Source organism: Ornithorhynchus anatinus, chromosome 2, assembly GCF_004115215.2.
Source record: "Ornithorhynchus anatinus isolate Pmale09 chromosome 2, mOrnAna1.pri.v4, whole genome shotgun sequence".
Lineage (NCBI taxonomy): Eukaryota > Metazoa > Chordata > Mammalia > Monotremata > Ornithorhynchidae > Ornithorhynchus > Ornithorhynchus anatinus.
Genome location: NC_041729.1, coordinates 134,299,268 through 134,317,674, shown reverse-complemented (window position 1 = coordinate 134,317,674; position 18,407 = coordinate 134,299,268). Strand labels below are relative to the sequence as shown.

General features: G+C 46.4%; 1 protein-coding gene across 12 annotated transcripts in view; it reads left to right on the top strand.

Annotated features, from left to right (window-relative positions):
* MYCBP2 (MYC binding protein 2) overlaps positions 1–18,407 on the top strand; it is a 311,532-nt gene that overhangs the window by 42,871 nt on the left and 250,254 nt on the right. For all 12 annotated transcript variants that reach the window (XM_029055680.1, XM_029055702.1, XM_029055705.1 and 9 more), the window contains exon 2: positions 17,381–17,456. In XM_029055680.1, the coding sequence (XP_028911513.1) occupies positions 17,381–17,456 (76 nt within the window). The remainder of the gene's footprint in view (positions 1–17,380; positions 17,457–18,407) is intronic.

Below are 18,407 nucleotides of genomic sequence, written 5' to 3'. Positions count from 1 at the left end.
GGTTTGGGAATAAGGGGTTATGGGTTCTAATCCCGGGTCCGCCACTTGTCAGCTGTGTGACTTTGGGCAAGTCACTTAACTTCTCTGTGCCTCAGTTATCTCATCTGTAAAATGGGATTAAGACTGTGAGCCCCACGTGGGACAACCCGATTAATGTGTATCTACCCCAGCACTTAGAATGGTGCTTGGCACATAGTAAATGCTTAATAAATACCATTATGATTATTATTATTACAGATGATTCTTGGATTTATGAGACATTTAGTGTTTTTGTTTTTTTAATAGTGTTTGTTAAGTGGTTGCTAGGTGCCAGGCACTATACTAAGCACTGGAGTAGATACAAGATAATCAGGTTGGACCCAGTCCCTGTACATGTGGGACTCTCAGTCTTCATCCCCATTTTACAGATGAGGTAACTGAGGCCCAGGGAAGTGAAGCGACTTACCCAAGGTCACCCAAGAGACAAGTGGCAGAGTTGGGATTAGATGCCCAGGTCCTTCTGACTCCCAGGGCCGAGCTCAATCAGCTAGGTCATGTTGTTTTGGTTCCTGAAAACTGTTTCTATAATCAAAATGATGTAATCGGGAACCAATTTTCTCAGGGGAACAATGTTATAAATGGAGGATTGGTTCCTGAACCAAAGTGGGTTGTTGTTTTTTTTTCCCCTCAAGTGACTCAAAATTATATGCTCAGTCTTCTGTGGATGGGTATTATAGCCACATTTATATATATACATATATAATGTCAGAGAGGTTCAATGATGGGGGGAGCTGGCTGGTACTTTACTGGAAGTAAAGCACTTAGTCCAGTGCTTTGCACACAGTAAGCACTCAATAAATACGATTGAATGAAAATGGAAGTGTCGACTCGAGTCTCTCACTTGATTCTGCAGGAAGCATGGCTTGGTGGCTAGAGCATGGACCTCCACTACGCATCTGCTTTGTTACCTTGAGTAAGTCACTTCACTCCCCTGTGACTCAGTTACCTCATCCGTAAAATGGGGATTGAGACTGTGAGCCCCATGTGGGACATGGACGAAGGCCAACCTGATTTGCTTATATCCACTCAAACACTTAGTACAGTGCCTGGCACAGAGTAAGCGTTTAACAAATGCCACAGTTACTCTTGTGGTAATCCCTCTTTCCCAACCTATGGAAAGTTTCCCAGCTTTTTCTCCTCAAATCATGACTTGGAAATTATTTTGCCATTTCCTTGAGACTCCCCAATGTGTGATACTCTCATCTGTCCACCAGACCTAGAGCCAAAAGAGGGAGGCTAGCTATAGTAATAATAATAATTGTGGTATTAGTTAAGCGATTACCATGTGTCAGGCACTGTACTAAGCACTGGGGTATACATAAACTAATTGGGTTGGACACGGTCCTTGTCCCTCAGGTCTCAGTCTTAATCTCCATTTTACAGATGAGGGAACTGAGGCACAGAGAAGTGAAATGACTTGCCCACAGTCTCACAGCAGACAAGTGGCAGAGCCAGGATTAGAACCCAGGTCTTTCTGACTCCCAGGCCTGTGTCCTGTTAGGCCACACTGCTTCTCAGTGGCTGTTGTTATCATTATCATCATCATCCTTGTTATTGTATTTAAGTGCTGACTATGTGTCAAGCACTTTTCTAAGCACTGGGTTAGCTACAAGTTAATCAGGTTAGACGCAGTCCCTGTTCATTCAGTAATATTTATTGAGCGCTTACTATGTGCAGAGCACTGTACTACGCACTTGAAATGCTCAATTCGGCAACAGAGACATTCCCTGCCCATTGACGGGCTCACAATCTAATCCATATGGGCCTCATAGTCGGGTTGTAGAACTGAAAAGGGTGAATTTTAGAAAAATTGTCTGTACTGTTTGTCTTAACTCGAAATAGCTCAGAGCTTCGTGCAGCCGTAAATCACTTTTTCAAAGCAGATGATTAGAATTTCAGTTGCCGTCATTAGGAAATGTCTGGAGTCGAAGAGTGTAGGATTAAAAAAAAAAAAGCAGCGGGTCTAAAGATAGGCACGTCAAATTTGGGGCTTACAGTCTGCATGCGGCCCCACTTGGAAAAGCTGGCTAGCAGTAGGGAGGGAGATACTCAGAGATACCCCAGACTTGTCTGTGCTCCTGCCTCTTTCATTCATTCATTCATTCATTGGTACTTGTTGAGCGCTTACCGTGTGCAGAACACTGTACTAAACGCTTGGGAGAGTTCAATATAACAATAAACAGACATTCCCAGCCCATAGTGAGCTTACAGCCTAGAGGGGAGAAACTGGCATGAATATAAATGAATTACGGATATGTCCATAAGTGGTGTGGGGCTGGGAGGGGGTGGGATTAAAGGGAGCAAGTAGAGGCAGCACAGAATATTCAGTCCTGCCTCTGCCCCAGCTCCAGATATTCCGTCGTGCTGCAACTGTTTGACCACGGGGCCACGGGCCACTTGGTGATATTGAGAATAAGAAAAAAAGCTCTCTTTTTGCCCCGTGAGCGGTTTACTGTCTAATGGAGGAGGCAGTAGACGTATGTGGTTTTTTTACTGTCTAATGGAGGAGGCAGTAGACGTATGTGGTCATTTGATAATGATGATGGTACTTGTTAAGTGCTTACTTTGTACCAGGCACTGTACTAAGCCTGGGGTGGATGCAAGCAAATTCAATAGTATTTATTTATTTTCAATAGTATTTATTGAGCGCTTACTATGTGCAGAGCACTGTACTAAGCGCTTGGAATGAACAAGTCGGCAACAGATAGAGACAGTCCCTGCCGTTTGACGGGCTTACAGTCTAATCGAGTTGGACACAGTCCCTGTCGTATTATGAGGCTCACAGTCTCAATCCCCGTTTTACAGATGTGGGAACTGAGGGCTGGAGAAGTGACTTGCCCAAGGTCACATAGGGAAGTGGAGGAGCTGGGATTAGAACCCACGACCTCTGACTCCCAGGCCCGGGCTCTCTCTGTTTTGTTGACAGCCAGCCCACCCAGCAGGAAAGCCTGCATGGGGGGAGCCGCCGGGGGCCACTGCACTCACCCTTCCAGTCCAAGCTATTCATTCATTCAATCATTCAGTCGTATTTATTGAACGCTTACTGTGTGCAGAACACTGGACTAAGCGCTTGGGAGAGGACAGCATCACAATAAACAGACACATCCCCTGCCCGCAGTGAGCCTACAGTCTAGCGAGGTGGGTGGAGGGACAGACATTATTATAAACTAAGAAATGGTAGGAGCTGGTTGGCGGGGGAGGGCGTGCTCATCTGTCTCATTTGTCGCTCTGCTGTCGAAAGGAAAAATGGGTGTGTGTGCCCTGTCTTTTGCCTCTATTTCCCTTTCATCTTTTTCTCTTTTCTGATGTGTGTGTGTCCCCTCCTTCTGTTTCCTCTTTCTTGTCTTTCTCTTTGTGTGTTTGCGTGTCTGTCTCCCTTTTGTTTCCCTGTCTTGTCTTTTTGTCTTCTCTGGGGGGTGGAGGCGGGGGGGGCTCGGGATGGGTGTGTATGTCCCTTCCTTCTGTTACCTTTCTTGTCTATTTCTCTTTTCTGACTTGTGTGTGTGTGTGTGTCCCCTCCCTCTTTTTCCCTTTCTTGTCTTTTTCTCTTTTCTGGTGTGTGTGTATATGTATGTGAGTGTGTGTGCGCACGTGTCTGCGTGTCTGTCTCCCGTCTGTTTCCCTTTCTTGTCTTTTTCTCTTCCCTGGTTTGTGTGTGTTTGTGTGTCAGTCCCTTCCCTCTGTTTCCCTTTCTTTTCTTTTTCTCCTTTCTGGGTTTATTTTTTTTTTTGTGTGTGTGTCTGTCTGTCCTTTCCCTCTGTTTCCCTTTCTTGTTTTTTTCTCTTTTCTGTTTTGTGTGTGTGTGTGTGTGTGTGTGTGTGTGTACGTGTGTCCCTTCCTTCTGTTTCCTTTTCTTGTCTTTTTCTCTTTACTGGATTTGGTGCACTCGAACTATCCCCATGGAAACCCCGGCAAAGGATTAAAGTAAAGATATAGTGAAAGGAGACAATAAGTGGTATAATACATGAAAAGGTACAACAGAAGTGTTTTCATGAAAGCTTCTTAAGATCGTGATAGACCGGCCTGATTTCTCATCTGAAATAGCAGAGTCGGTTGATGGAATATTAAGAATTCATGATGAATCTTTAGCTAAGCAGCGTGGGCCTGGTGGAAAGAGTCACGAGACCTGGGCTCTAATCCCGGCTCCACCGCTTGCCTGCTGTGTGGCCTTGCTCAAGTCGTTTAGCTTCTTTGTACCTCAGTTTCCTCAGTGCCTTGTTCTCCCCTCCTTAGTCAGAACCACATGTGGGGTAGGGAACGTATCTGATCTGCTTACCTTGTATGTTGTACTTAGACCAATGTTTGGCATATAGTAAACACTTGACAAATACTCCAGTTATTATTATTAAGGTCATTTTTAAATTTGCAAAGGGATATCCTATATGAAGTTCATTCAGTAGTATTTATTGAATGCTTACTATGTGCAGAGCACTGTACTAAGTGCTTGGAATGAACAATTTGGCAACAGATAGAGACAATCCCTGCCCAATAACGGGTTCACAGTCTAAACGATGTAAGGAAGTCTAAAGTGGATGTAAGGAAGAATTTCTGTTCTTAGTCTTTAAATTCTGTAGTTTCTTCCAACGTCTGCTGTGACGCTTTTCTTCTGTCTTCCTTTCTAAGTGGAGAATCTACACCAACAAGATCAAGTCCTTACTGTGTGCTGAGCACTGTACTTGGTAATATTGAGAATCAGGAGGACCCTCTCTTTTTCCCCCTGAGCGGTTTAATGCCTAATAGAGGAGCCAGTAGATGTATGCTGTCGTTTGCTGAAAAGGGTTGAATCTGGGAAGGATTTTTCCTGAGCCTTGTAGCATACCAGAGTCAGAGTGGTGCAAAAAGCCGTCAAACAGCTGTTATAATGACGTTTTACCAGGCGATTCAGAGAAGAGTCAGTGATGGAAAGAAATAGATTTGAGCTAGTCGATCACTTACAGGGCAGTGCTCTGGGCAACCTCAGTGCCACCTTGTTTGAGAGTGCCTACTTAGTCTTTTGATTTTTGCAGCGGTGAACTTTGGTTAGGACATTGAAGGGGCAGGGCATACTGGGGCAACTGGGGGGGGGGGGGGGAGAGGAAAAAGGGCCAAGAAGGAAAGGATGAAAAGGAGAGTTGGAGCCTGCTTCCTCTGTTTATTCATCATTCATTCAGTCGGGCATATTTAGTGAGCACTTATCGTGTACCAGGCTCTGTGCTAAGTGCTTGGGAAAGGACAACAGAACAGTAAACAGACACATTCCCTGCCCACAGGGAGCTTACAGTTCCTACACAGAGATTCTAGGTCCAGATGTCTTCCAACGCTTAGTAGAACGCCTGGCACATAGTAAGCGCTTAACAAATACCATCATCATCGTGTCTTCTGCCGGGCCGGCGCTCAGCAGTTTTATTTTTGAAAGATGACTCCGACACTTTCCCACATGCCTAGCTCCGTTCTCTCAAACCATATCCTGCCCACTGTCTTGTCGCAGTCTCGCCCTCCAAACAACCCCACTGCTGCCGGCACAGTTTACCTCAACTCATTATCCAGATAATAATAATAATAGTGATAATAGTGGGGTTGGTTAAGGTTTTACTCTGTCCTAAGCATCGGGGTAGGTGCAGGATCATCAGGCAAGACGGCCCCCGTCCCTCAGAGGGCTCACAGTTTAAGTAAGAGAAATGGGCAATGAATCCCCAATTTACAGATGAGGAAACGGAAGCGCAGAGACACCTCGCCCAGAGTCACAGAACGGGCAAGTGAAAGAGCCAGGATGAGAGCCTAGGTCCTCTGACGCCCAGGCCCGTGTTCTTTCCCCCAGGCCGTGCTGCTAAACTTCAAATTCACCGTGAATGCTTAATATTCCTTTAACCTACTCTGCTATTTTAGATGAGAAACCAGGCTGGTCTATTGCAAATTTGAGTCGCTTCGGGGAAAACACTTCTGTGGTTCCGTGGACCTCCCAGGCCTGGACTCTCTTTCCATTTTCATTTCCACACCGCGATAGGGGCAGGGTGTGAAGCTTCCACTCTGCCAGGGCTGGAGAGCCCCGCCTGCCCACCCCTTGCCCCCTGTCCCTGACACTTCCTTGTCATGCTTTCCTCCGGTCCAGGGCCACAGTCAGGGTGCTTGCCAGCACTCTGAGCCCCACGTGGGACAATCTGATAAGCTTGTATCTACCCTAGCGCTTAGAACAGTGCTTGGCACATAGTAAGCGCTTAACAAATACCACAATAATAATAATAGTAGTTATTATTATTAAAGGTGATTGATTGAATGAATGAGGACACGGGTCACTGACCTGAATGCTGGTCTTGTTCCCGTCTGCGGGTGGAGGGAGCTGGGCAGGGGGTGAGGTGTGAGGGTTTCCCTTCCCCTCCCGACGTGGCCAGCCTGTCCTGGGCCTCACTGCTGCTTGTTGATGGAGGCTGAGGGTGGACTGTGCATCGGCGAGTGTGGGAGGCCTGAGGGGTTCAGTGGTTAGGGAGGAAGAGGGCGGATAGATCACCCTCACCGCGAGAGCATCTCTGGCTCCCCCTGAAACCCGCCGAGAAGGATGGGAACCTCCCTGCCCTCCTCCCCCCATTCCCCAGCCGAGTTGAGCCGGGGTCACACTTGAGAAGCAGCGTGGCTTGGGAGTCAGAGGACGTGAGTTCTGACCCCAGCTCTGCCACTTGTCTTCTCTGTGACCTTGGGCAAGCGACTTCACTTCTCCGTGCTTTAGCTACCTCATCTGTAAAGGGGGGATTAAGACTGTGATTCCACCTGATTACTTTGTATCTACCCCAGCGTATAGAACGGTGCTTGGCACATAGTAAGCACTTAACAAATACCATAATAATAATAATAGAGGGCAGAGAGTATTCATTCAATTGTATTTATTGAGCGCTCACTGTGTGCAGAGCACTGTACTACCAAACTCTTGGAAAGTATAATACAGCAATAAAGAGAGACAATCCCTGCCCACAAGGGTAGAGGCGTTGTCATCTTGGCTCCACCCCATGCTCCATTCTGGTTCCCGAGTTTTGGGGCGGGCCCTTCCTGCCCCCCAAAATGATGGGGACGGAGTTAGTGTTGCTGCCCCACCATGCTCAATTATGGTACTTTGTGCCAGGCACTCTACTAAGTACTGGGATGGGTACAAGCAAATCCAGTTGAACACAATCCCTGTCTGGTACAGGGCTCACAGTCTTCATCCCCATTTTACAGATGAGATAACTGAGGCAGAGAGATATAAAGCAGATTGCCCAAGGCCACACAGGAGACAAGTGGTAGAGGCGGGATTAGAACCCATGACCTTCTGACTCCCAGGCCTGTGCTCTATCCACCACCCGAGATGTATCGTGACCCTACCCAGCAAGCTCCTGATGGGCAGGAAACGTGTCTACCTACTCCCAAGCGCTTAGTACTGTGCTCTGCACACAGTGAACGTTCAGTCAGTTACCGTTGATATTGATGCCATCTACAGCATGGGCACCTCTGACCTGGTTTATCCAGATTGATCGGAACCAGGATCACAATCTGGATAGTACCCTGATATTTAAATTGGGTTTTAATCCTGGCAAATAGTTTTTCTTTACATACTAATGATAACATTTCGATGTCGGCAGAGAATGTGTCTGTTACCTTGTATTTTCCCAAGCTCTTAGTACAGTGCTCTCTACAGAGTAAGCCCTCAATAAATATGCTTGAGTGAATGAATTTGTCAGCATCGTCATCATCATCCATGGTATTTATCGAACGCTTACCATGTACGCTGTACACTTAACTATATAGATCACTTGGGAGAGAACAGTAAAACAGAGTTGGCAGAAACTTTCCCTGCCCACAAGGAGCTTACAATTTTTGTTTTTTATTATTTAGTATTTAAGCCCTTACTATATGCCAGGCACTGTTGTAAGCACTGAGGTCGGTACACGCCGCTGAGGGGAAGCAGCGTGGCTCAGTGGAAAGAGCCTGGGCTTCAGAATCAGAGGTCATGGGTTCGACTCCCGGCTCTGCCACTTGTCAGCTCTGTGACTGTGAGCAAGTCACTTCACTTCTCTGTGCCTCAGTTACCTCATCTGTCAAATGGGGATTAACTGTGAGCCTCACGTGGGACAACCTGATTACCCTGTATCTACCCCAGCGCTTAGAACAGTGCTCTGCACATAGTAAGCGCTTAACAAATGCCAACATTATTATTATTACAAGGTCATCAGGTTGGACACAGCACGTGTCCCACATGGGGCTCACAGCTTCAAGCCCCATTTTACAGATGAGGTAACTGAGGCCCAGAGAAGTGAGGTGACGCGCCCAAGGTCACACAGCAGGCATGTGGCCGAGTTGGGATTAGAATCCGGGACCTCTGACTCCCAGGCCCCTGCTCTTTCTACTGGCCCACGCCGCTGGGGACAGACATAGATATAGATGAATAATTTAAAATAAATAATTTAAAAGAAATGCCCATGAGTGCTCTGGGGTTGGAGGGAGGGGACAGTTATCAAATGCCCTAAGTCAGACGATGCAGAAGGGAGAGGGAGCGGGGAGAAGAGGGCTCAGTCGGGGAGTGTTCATTTAGAAGCGCCGAACAAAGAAGTAGTATATTCCCTGCCCATAAGGAGCTTAATCTCACTTGCCCTCAATGCTGGGAATCGTGGTAATCTTGACACATGTCCCAGCCCCCAAAATAACCAAGCGATGCAAATACAAGTACACTACTGTGTTGGTAAGATGAATCCCAAATCGTCCAGACCAACTGAATTTCTGAATAAACAGGGGGCCGAGAAACAAGATTCCAGCGTGACATTCAATCTAAATGTTGCTGAGGACGTTTTACATTGCTCTGATTTGTACATGATTCCAGATGGTCTGTCTTCCAACTTCCCGAAACCCACTTTCAACCATCAATAATGATGGTATCGAATCCCCTCTGCGATCTTTACTGGATTCTAGCCTTCAAACTTCTTCCATTTCAGAGTCTCGATCAAAAATGCTTTGTAGTGGTTGTGTTTCACGTTTATTTTGCCCCGCGGTGGAGAGTGGGTCAGCAGAGTGCAGCGGTTGTGCGTTGAACAGTGACCTCGACTCTTTCGGTTCCAATTGACGGCAGTCGGTTGGGTCAGTGTCTGGGTCTCTTTAGGGTCTGAGATTTCCTCGGGGAAACAGTCCCAGGCTGAGAAATAGCCTAGCGAAGTATCTTCAGGGATTCGGTCCCCTAGCCTTTGGTAGTGATGAGCCGCATAAACAACTTTTTCAGTTTTATGTCCGTAATAGGGAAGTTCCGAAAATAACCCCAGTATTTTCAGTTCTGAACCTCTCGCATCTAGTTCCGTGGAACTCAGTGTGCTGAATGCCACGATTGTAAGCTCTAGGAGGACTTGAAGGACTTGAAGCTCCTATCACCTCTGTTATATCATAATAATGATAACAGTAATAATAATAGTGGTATGTCCTTACTATGTGCCCGGGCACCGTACCAGGCGCTGGGGTAGATGCAGGCTAATCAGGTTGGACATAGTTCCCATCTCATGTGGGGCTCACAGTCTTAATCTCCATTTTACAGATGAGGGACCTGGGGTTCCAGAGAAGTGAAGTGACTTGCTCAAGGTCGCACAGCAGACAAATGGCAGGGTTGGGATTAGACCCTGGCTCCATCTGACTCCCGGGCTTCATATGCCCTAACCATCAGGTCATGCCGCTTCTTAAGAATGAAATTCAAGATGCGTATAATCCAAAACCAAACGAGGTTTAAGAAATTCAGCCTCTACTTGAATGTCAATGTGACTAGTGAGGTGGCATGACCGGAGGGGGAAAGGATCGATAGGCCAGGGAAAAAGCTCTTCAAATTGGTGACTTTTTAGAAGGGCGTCAGCCCTAATTTGGGGTAAAAATTTCCACGGCAGGGTGTACCCAGGAAATAAAATTTGAAAAATGTTCATATCTCTGTGTGTGTGTGTGTGTGTGTACAAGTATATAAAGTAGTGTAGAATAAAGAATTGTCCCAATAATTTTAGGGTATTGGTTGATTGAAGTGATTCAATTAAGGGTGAATTTTTGACCTCCCCCCACCACCCCAAATTAATAATGATGGTATTTGTTAAGTGCTTACTATGTGCCAAGCACAGTTCTAAGCGCTGATTGAGTATTTACTAGTTAAATCAATTCCCTCAAGGCGACCGCCCAACTTAGCTTTCCCAGAAGAAGCGTGTGTGCAACACTGTTGGATTTCAAATCAGCCGGGCCAGCGGAATCTGGCACGGTTTCTTGACAAACAAACAGAGTTCCTTAAATAGGCAAAGTCCTAAGAGGAATGGATTCACAAATCAGACAAGCAACATTCATTCATTCATTCTTTCAATCATATTCAGTGCTTACTGTGTGCAGAGTACTATACTAAATGCTTGGGAAAGTACAATACAGTAAAAATAGTGACATTCCCTGCCCAGAGCAAGCTTCTCTGAGGAGGGGAGACAGACATCGATACAGATAAACAAAATTACAGATCTATAAGTGCTGTGGAGCTGAGAGGTGGAAGAAGAGCAAAGGGAGTAAATCAGGGCGACACAGACAGGAGTGGGAGGTGAGGAAAAGTGGGGTTTAGTCAGGGAAGGTCTCTTGGAAGAGATGGGCCTTCAATAAGGCTTTAAAGCGGGGGAGAGTCATTTTCTTTGGATTGGAGGAGGGAGGGTATTCCAGGCCAAAGGCAGGACGTAGGTTAGGGGTCGGCAGTGAGATCATGCCTCAGTAATTAGCTGAGGGTGGGCTCTGTATGTGTCTGTGTGGTGTTTGTTGCTGGGAAGGGGGTGTGTGGAGACGGTGGTGAGGAGAAGCACACACACACGCAACAGGGAAAGACTCTTTCTCAATTTAAAGGGCTCTGGCCGGCTTGATTGACTGTTCTACCCAGGGGCTCTGGGAAGTATCGTTTCCCCACCCTTGGTTCCCACTTCTTCTTCCCCTCAGCCCTTTGACTTCACTTCTCCCCCCAGTGGGATCCCGAATGCGATGGCAACCCGGCTCTGCCACCAGTTTGTTCTATTGGTAAGAAACACTGGCGGTCACTCCCTTGAAAAGCTAGTTCACCTCGCTCAGTAAGGACTGGAACTCTCCCTCGTTCTCTAACGAAGGTGTTGGGATATGGACTTGTGGATAGAGCACGGGCCTGGGAGTCAGGAGGTCATGGGTTCTGATCCCGGATCCACCACGGGTCTGCTGTGAGAACTTGGGCAAGTCACTTAGAGAAGCAGTGTGGCTCAGTGGAAAGAGCCCGGGCTTGGGAGTCAGCGGTCATGGATTCTAATCCTGGCTCTGCCACTTCTCAGCTGTGTGACTGGGCAAGTCATTAACTTCTCTGTGCCTCAGTTACCTCATCTGTAAATTGGGGATTAACTGTAAGTCACGTGGGACAACCTGATTACCCTGTATCTACCCCAGCAGTTAGAACAGTGCTCCGCACATAATAATAATAATGTTAATAATGGTATTTGCTAAGCGCTTCCTATTACTTCAGTGCCTCAGTTCCCTCATCTGTAAAATGGGGATTGAGACTGTGATCCCCACATGGGCCAGGGACTGTGTCCAAAGTGATTTGCTTTTATCTACCCATGGGGTTAGTACGGTGCCTGGCACATAGTAAGCGCCTAACAAATAGCATTATAGAATCCCATCTGGGGGAACCTGGCTTTTCAGTCCTCACCATCCCCAGCGCATCGAGGGCCGCTGTTTCTTCACACCTCACGCCGTGGGCTGAATCCACTGAGACTTGTGCCACTGGAAAAACGTTTTCTATTGCTTTTGGCTGGGAGGGCGCATTCTAATAATAATAATGTTGGTATTTGTTAAGCATTTACTATGTGCAGAGCACTGTTCTAAGCGCTGGGGTACATACACGGTAATCCGGTTGTCCCACGTGAGGCTCACAGTCTTCATCCCCATTTTACAGCTGAGGTAACTGAGGCACAGAGAGGTTAAGTGATTTGCCCACAGTCACACAGCTAAGTGGCAGAGTCGGGATTCGAACCCATGACCTCCCAAGCTCGGGCTCTTTCCACTGAGCCACGCTGCTTCTCTAGCTAGAGCACCAAGTGAAAAGCACATATTCTGCAGCAGCAGAGTGCATGTGGCCCTCCTGTTAGAATTCTGCATGGATGATTCCATCATGAAAATGGCCTGCCTTTGTATTGGCTCCTTTTTGGGAATTAATCGGGAAAGACCTCTTGGAGGAGATGTGGTTTTAGACCTTGGTTCTAATCGCAGCTCCGCCACGTGTCTGCTATGTGACCTTGGGCAGGTCACTTCACTTCTGGGCTTCAGTTACCTCATCTGGAAAATGGGGATTAAGAATATGACCCCCTTGTGGAAGCAGCATGGCTCGGTGGAAAGAGCCCTGGCTTGGGAGCCAGAGGTCATGGGTTCGAATGCCAGATCTGCCACTTTTCATTCATTCATTCAATAGTATTTATTGAGCGCTTACTATGTGCAGAGCACTGTACTAAGTGCTTGGAATGTACAAATTGGTAACAGAGACAGTCCCTGCCCTTTGACGGGCTTACAGTCTAATCGGGGGAGACAGACAGACAAAAACAATAGTAATAGAATCAAGCGGATGAACATCTCATTAAAACAATAGCAAATAAAAAGAATCAAGGTGATGTACATCTCATTAACAAAATAAATAGGGTAATGAAAATATATACAGTTGAGCGGATGAGTACAGTGCTGAGGGGAAAGGAGGGGGGAGTAGCAGAGGGAAAGGGGGGAAAAGAGGGCTTAGCTGAGGAGAGGTGAAGGGGAGGGATAGAGGACTTATCAGCTGTGTGACTGTAGGCAAATCACTGAACTTCTCTGGGCCTGTTACCTCATCTGTAAAGACTGTGAGCCTCACGTGGGACAACCTGATGACCCTGTATCTACCCTAGAGCTTAGAACAGTGCTCTGCACATAGTAAGCGCTTAACAAATACTAACATTATTATTACTGTGGGACAGGGACTAGGTCCAACCTGCTTAACTTGTCTACCCCAGCACTTTAGAACAGTGCTTCATACATAGTAAGCGGTTAACAAGTACCATAATAATAATAATCATTATTATTCATCTTGATTCTATTTATTGCTATTGTTTTTGTATGTCTCCCCCGATTAGATTGTAAGCCCATCAGGGGGCAGGGACTGTCTCTATCTGTTGCCGATTTGTACATTCCAAGTGCTTAGTATAGTGCTCTGCACTTAGTAAGCGCTCATTAAATACTATTGAATGAATTTGTTTATTATTATTATTATTAAGTTCCAGGTGTTGATAAGCCTGCCATAGGTTGAAATGGAGTCCTTTGCAAGTACCTTCATTCCCAGCAGTTAAAACATTGTCCCGTTTAGATGTTTTTTATGCCCCCTTTATCTGTGTTGTGAGAATAGTCAGTCTAGATCTCACGCTTCCCAGCTCGGCATCCTCCACTCTTCAGGTCCACGGCTACCCAATGCTATGAAGAACCAGCAGCCGTTGTTAGACTCTGGGAACACCCAAGTTGTGTCTCTGGTCTGAGGGAATGGTTATAGTGAGCCGATGATTAGAACCCTGACCGAGCACTACCACATAATATGTTTAGCTTTACAGTCCAAAGTGGTACAGAAAAAGAGAAGTAGCTTGGCCTACTGGGCAGAGCACAGGCCTGGGAGTAAGACTGGGAGTAAGAAGGACCTGGGTTCTAGTCCTGGCCCAGCCACCCATCTGCTGGGTAACCTTGGGCAAGTTACTTCACTTCCTCTATGCCTCAGTTCCCTCCTCTGTAAAATGGAGATTAAGACCGTAAGCCCCATGTGGGACATTGACTGTGTCTAACTTGATTAGCTTGTATCTACCCCAGTGCACATAGTACCTAGTAAGCATGGAACAAATGCCATAAAACCACAAAACTTTTCCCCTCATTTTTGGCATCATTCATTCGTGTTTATTGAGGGCTTACTGTGTGCAGAGCACTGTACTAAGCGCTTGGAAAGTATAATTCAGCAATAAAGAGAGACAATCCCTGCCCCCGTTACCAGCTGGCAGCCTGTGGCCACAAATTCGAGAGTTTTTTCAACACGGGGGCACCTGGGGTTGAGGTAATCTTGGCACTGAGCCACCTGAGAGACAGGGATCAGGTGTAATTCCCATCTGGGTATTCTCCCAAGTGCTTAGTACAGTGCTCTACTCACAGTTAGCGCTTAAAAAAAATTTACTACTCTCTGGCTGGCACCTTTGGGCAAAAACCCAGACCTCGCCAGGCTTTCCGTCAACCCCTGCTCCATCCCAGTCAGACTGAGATAGCAGTCACTGTGTGAGGCCCTGTCACCTTTTACAAGGAGGCCATGGCTGCCGTGGCGACCGCAGCTGGCACTCTGAGCTGTGACAAACCCACAACTCTGCCTCCGCCTCTGCTAGTCGCGGTGCCGTTCCTACAGTTTCATCCTCCTTGTTTTTTGTGTTGCTTTTGTGTTTTGTGCCGCTCCTACATTTTGTCACCATTCCGGCTCCTCTTTGGATGGTGAGCCCCTCGGGTCCGGGGACTGTGTCTGTTTCTCATCCGGGTAGTTTTTCCCGGCACTTAGTAGTACAGTGTTGGGTACACAGTAGTAAAACCTGTTGCTATTGCTTCTGCACAGCGCTTTGATGGTCAAAACATTTAAAACGTCGATTACCTCAAGGGTCCCTGCTTGCGCTGTGTCGTGGCTGCTCTCTACTCTTATATATCTCAAGGATTCATTGCCCGGTGCTCTAATACATTGGATTGCACCACTCTTACCTAATCTGAGTGTATTTTGACTGGTTGGTAGGGAGGAGCGTGGGCTAAGTATGGGAAGGTGGAGAAGGGAGACAAGGAGAGGCAGCGGCATAGTGGAATGGCAGAGAGGCCATGATTCAGTTCAGTTCAGTCATATTTATTGAGCATTTACTGTGTGTAGAGCACTGTACTAAGCGCTTGGGAGAGTAATAATAATGATGGTATTTGTTAAGCACTTATGTGTGCCAAGCCCTGTTTGAGGCGCTGGGGGAGTTAAAAGGTAATCAGATTGTCCCACGTGAGGCTCCCGGTCTTAATCCCCATTTTACAGATGAGGTAACAGAGGCCCAGTGAAATGACTTGCCCAAAGTCACAAAGCTGACAAGTGGCGGAGCTGGGATTAGAACCCCTGACCTGACTCCCAAGCCCATACTCTTTCCACTAAGCCACACTGCTTCTCCACAGTACAATACACAATAATAGACACCTTCCCTACCCACAACGAGCTTACAGTCTAGGGTTGGAACAAGGGAGCAGACATAATTATAAATAAATAAATTACAGATATGTACATAAGTGCTGTGGGGCTGGGAAGGGGGAAGAACAGGGAGAGCAAGTCAGGGTGACACAGAAGGGAGTGGGAGAAGAGGAGAAGGGGCTCAGTCAGGGAAGGCCTCCTGGAGGAGATGTGCCTTCAATAAGTCCATGAGACGGGGGAGAGTGATTGTCTGTTGGATGTGGAATGCGGCCGTGTTGTGAGAGAGGCACAAAAGCAGCCCACCCTTAATTTCCCCTTTTATTCTTCCCCTTGGTCTTCCCTCTTCCTCCCCTTCGTCTGTGTGTACAGGTAGAAGAATCTGTCCTCTACTTCCATTCTGTGCTTCCTCCTACTTAAGATGGTGACCCTCTAAACTGTAAGCTCGTTGTGGTCAGGCGAAGTCTTTTACATTGTTACAATGTACTCTCCCAAGCCCGTAGTATAGTGCTCTGCACACAGTAAGTGCTCAATAAGTACAATCACAATTGACTGTGTGAGATGGGAACTGTGTCCAAATTTCTTATTAAATTTCTACCCCAGCGTTCAGTACAGTGCCTCGCACTTAACAAGCACTTAAGCATAGAGAAGCAGCATGGCTCAGTGGCAAGAGCCCAGGCTTGGGAGTCAGAGGTCATGGGTTCGCATCCCAACTCTGCCGCTTGGCAGCTCTGTGATTGTGGGCGAGTCACTTTACTTCTTTGTGCCTCAGTTCCCTCATCTGTAAAATGGGGATGAAGACTGTGAGCCTCATGTGGGACAACCTGATTACCCTGTATCTACCCCAGCGCTTAGAACAGTGCTCGTCACATAGTAAGCGCTTAACAAATACCAACATTATTATTATTATTACTTAAATACTGTTATCATTATTATTACTGTTGTTGTTATTCCATCATACCTAATCTGTAACTGTGAAAGAAATAGTTTGTAAACAAAACTGGAGGTCAGTTTTTCTTTCTTCTGAGACCAATAGCTTCCTGCCACAAAGGTAGTATGAACATTTGTTTTGTAGACTGGATTTGATGGGCATGTTGTAGTGACCATAACCTTGGGGTTATCCTTGACTCTTCTCTCTCATTCAACCCACATATTCGGTCTGTCACTTAATCCCGTCAGTTCCACCTTCACAACATCACTAAAATCAACCCTTTCCTGTCCACAAACTGCTATGTTCCTGTCCACAAACTGCTATGTCGTGAATATAGTCATTCAACCTGTCCCACCAGGATTACTGCATGAGCCTCCTTGATGACCTCCCAGCCTCCTGCCTCTCCCCCCTCCAGTCCGTAATCTGCTGCACGGATCATTTTTCTACAAACCCGTTCGGGACCCGGCAACCCACTCCTCAAAAAGCTACAGTGGTTGCCCACCTACCTCTGCATTAAACAAAAACTCCTCACCATTGGCTTTAAAACCCTCCATCACCTTGCTCCCCCTCACCACCTTGCTACTCACCTAAAACAATTTAGCCCGCACACTTCGCTTCTCAATGCTAACTTTCTCACTGTGCCTCCATCTCGTGTATCTCTCTGTTGACCCCTCGCCCACGTCCTACCTCTGCAACCTCCTTCCTCCTCAAATCCGACAGACAATGACTCTCCCCCACTTAAAAACCTTATTGAAGGCATATCTCCTCCAGGAGGCCTTCCCTGACTAAGCTTTCCTTTCATCTTTTTCCAGTCCCTTCTGCATCACCCTGATTTGCTCCCTCTGTTCTTCCCCCATCACAGGTCCACAGCACTTATGAACATAACTGTTACCGATTTGTACATTCCAAGCGTTTAGTACAGTGCTCTGCACATAATAAGCGCTCAATAAATACTATTGAATGAATGAATGAATAACTGTAATTTTTTTATTTATATTAATGCGTCTCCCCACCCCCTCAGACAATAAGCTCTTTGTGGGCTATTTATTGAGGTATTTTACTCTCCCAAACGCTTAGTACAGTGCTCTGCACCCAGTAAGCGCTCAATACAGTTGAATGAATGAATGTGTGCCTATTTTAAAAATGTGAGCAGTGAAAATAGTCTTTGAATTTCCATTAGAAACGTTCTTAATGTTCATGAGATTTTTTTTTTCCTACAGGAATAAGAAACTTTTAAGTAAGAAAAAGCTGAAAAGGAAGCAGAAGACCAAATCAAAAGTTAAAGTGCGAAGCAAGGTAAATCATTCTCAGTCCTTGAGGATTTAAAATTTTGTCATGAAACTGATGCTTTTTACCCCAAACTCTAAAAAGAGTAAGATGATAACTTAGAAAAATGTTATTTTTGTTTGAGTTGAAAGAGAATGTCTGTTATTTTATAGTCAGAACTGCTAGCATCATGTCATCACCTCTCTTCTACTCAGCTTTTCCCTGGGTGGGTCAGAAGCCGGGCGGGGTGAGTCTTCAGGGCGGTCTTTTCTACGTTTACGACTGCCAGGATTGTGGGAGATAAAATTCTAGAGGATTAAAAAGGTTAGATCCTAGTGTGGAAGAGAAACGAGTGTCAGTTGCCGTTAGGTCTCATGTCTGCCATTGCGGTTGGAGTACTGATGGATTCCCTTTGGAGTTGGTGGTGTTGAACAGATCAATCAGTCATTGGTATTTATTGAGCGCTTACTCTGCGCAGAGCAGTACACTAAGTGTTTGGGAATCTTCAGTACAGCAGTCCACTGTCCTTAGTCCCCGTTGGCGAGGCTTAGGTTAGGTTTGAGTTACAATACAAGGATGTTTGGAATCACTGTGGCGTGTCATTTGATTAGATTTAATCCTATATTTATAGTCTAGGATTTATTGCTCAAGAATAAGTTTCATCCCCTCCCAGTTAAATAGAAGGCTCAGAATAGTGGGCGTGTGGCACTTGGTGCTTATACATAAACAATTTCTTGTTTTCTAAAGGATTTATATTGTTGAGCATGACGGGGAAGAGTTAGTGCTAATTAGGCCTTTTCTAGTTCGAACACACTTGCGTAAACCCGAAGCGTACAATTTGGGAATGAATCAGCACGTAACTTTGGGTTTGGATGGGATGGCGGAGTTCCTGGAAATAGTCCGAGCAGCCCCAGACTGGTGGCTGCTTCCTCGGGAGGCTACCAGTCAAACTCTAGCCCAAGGGAGGAATCTCTCAATACC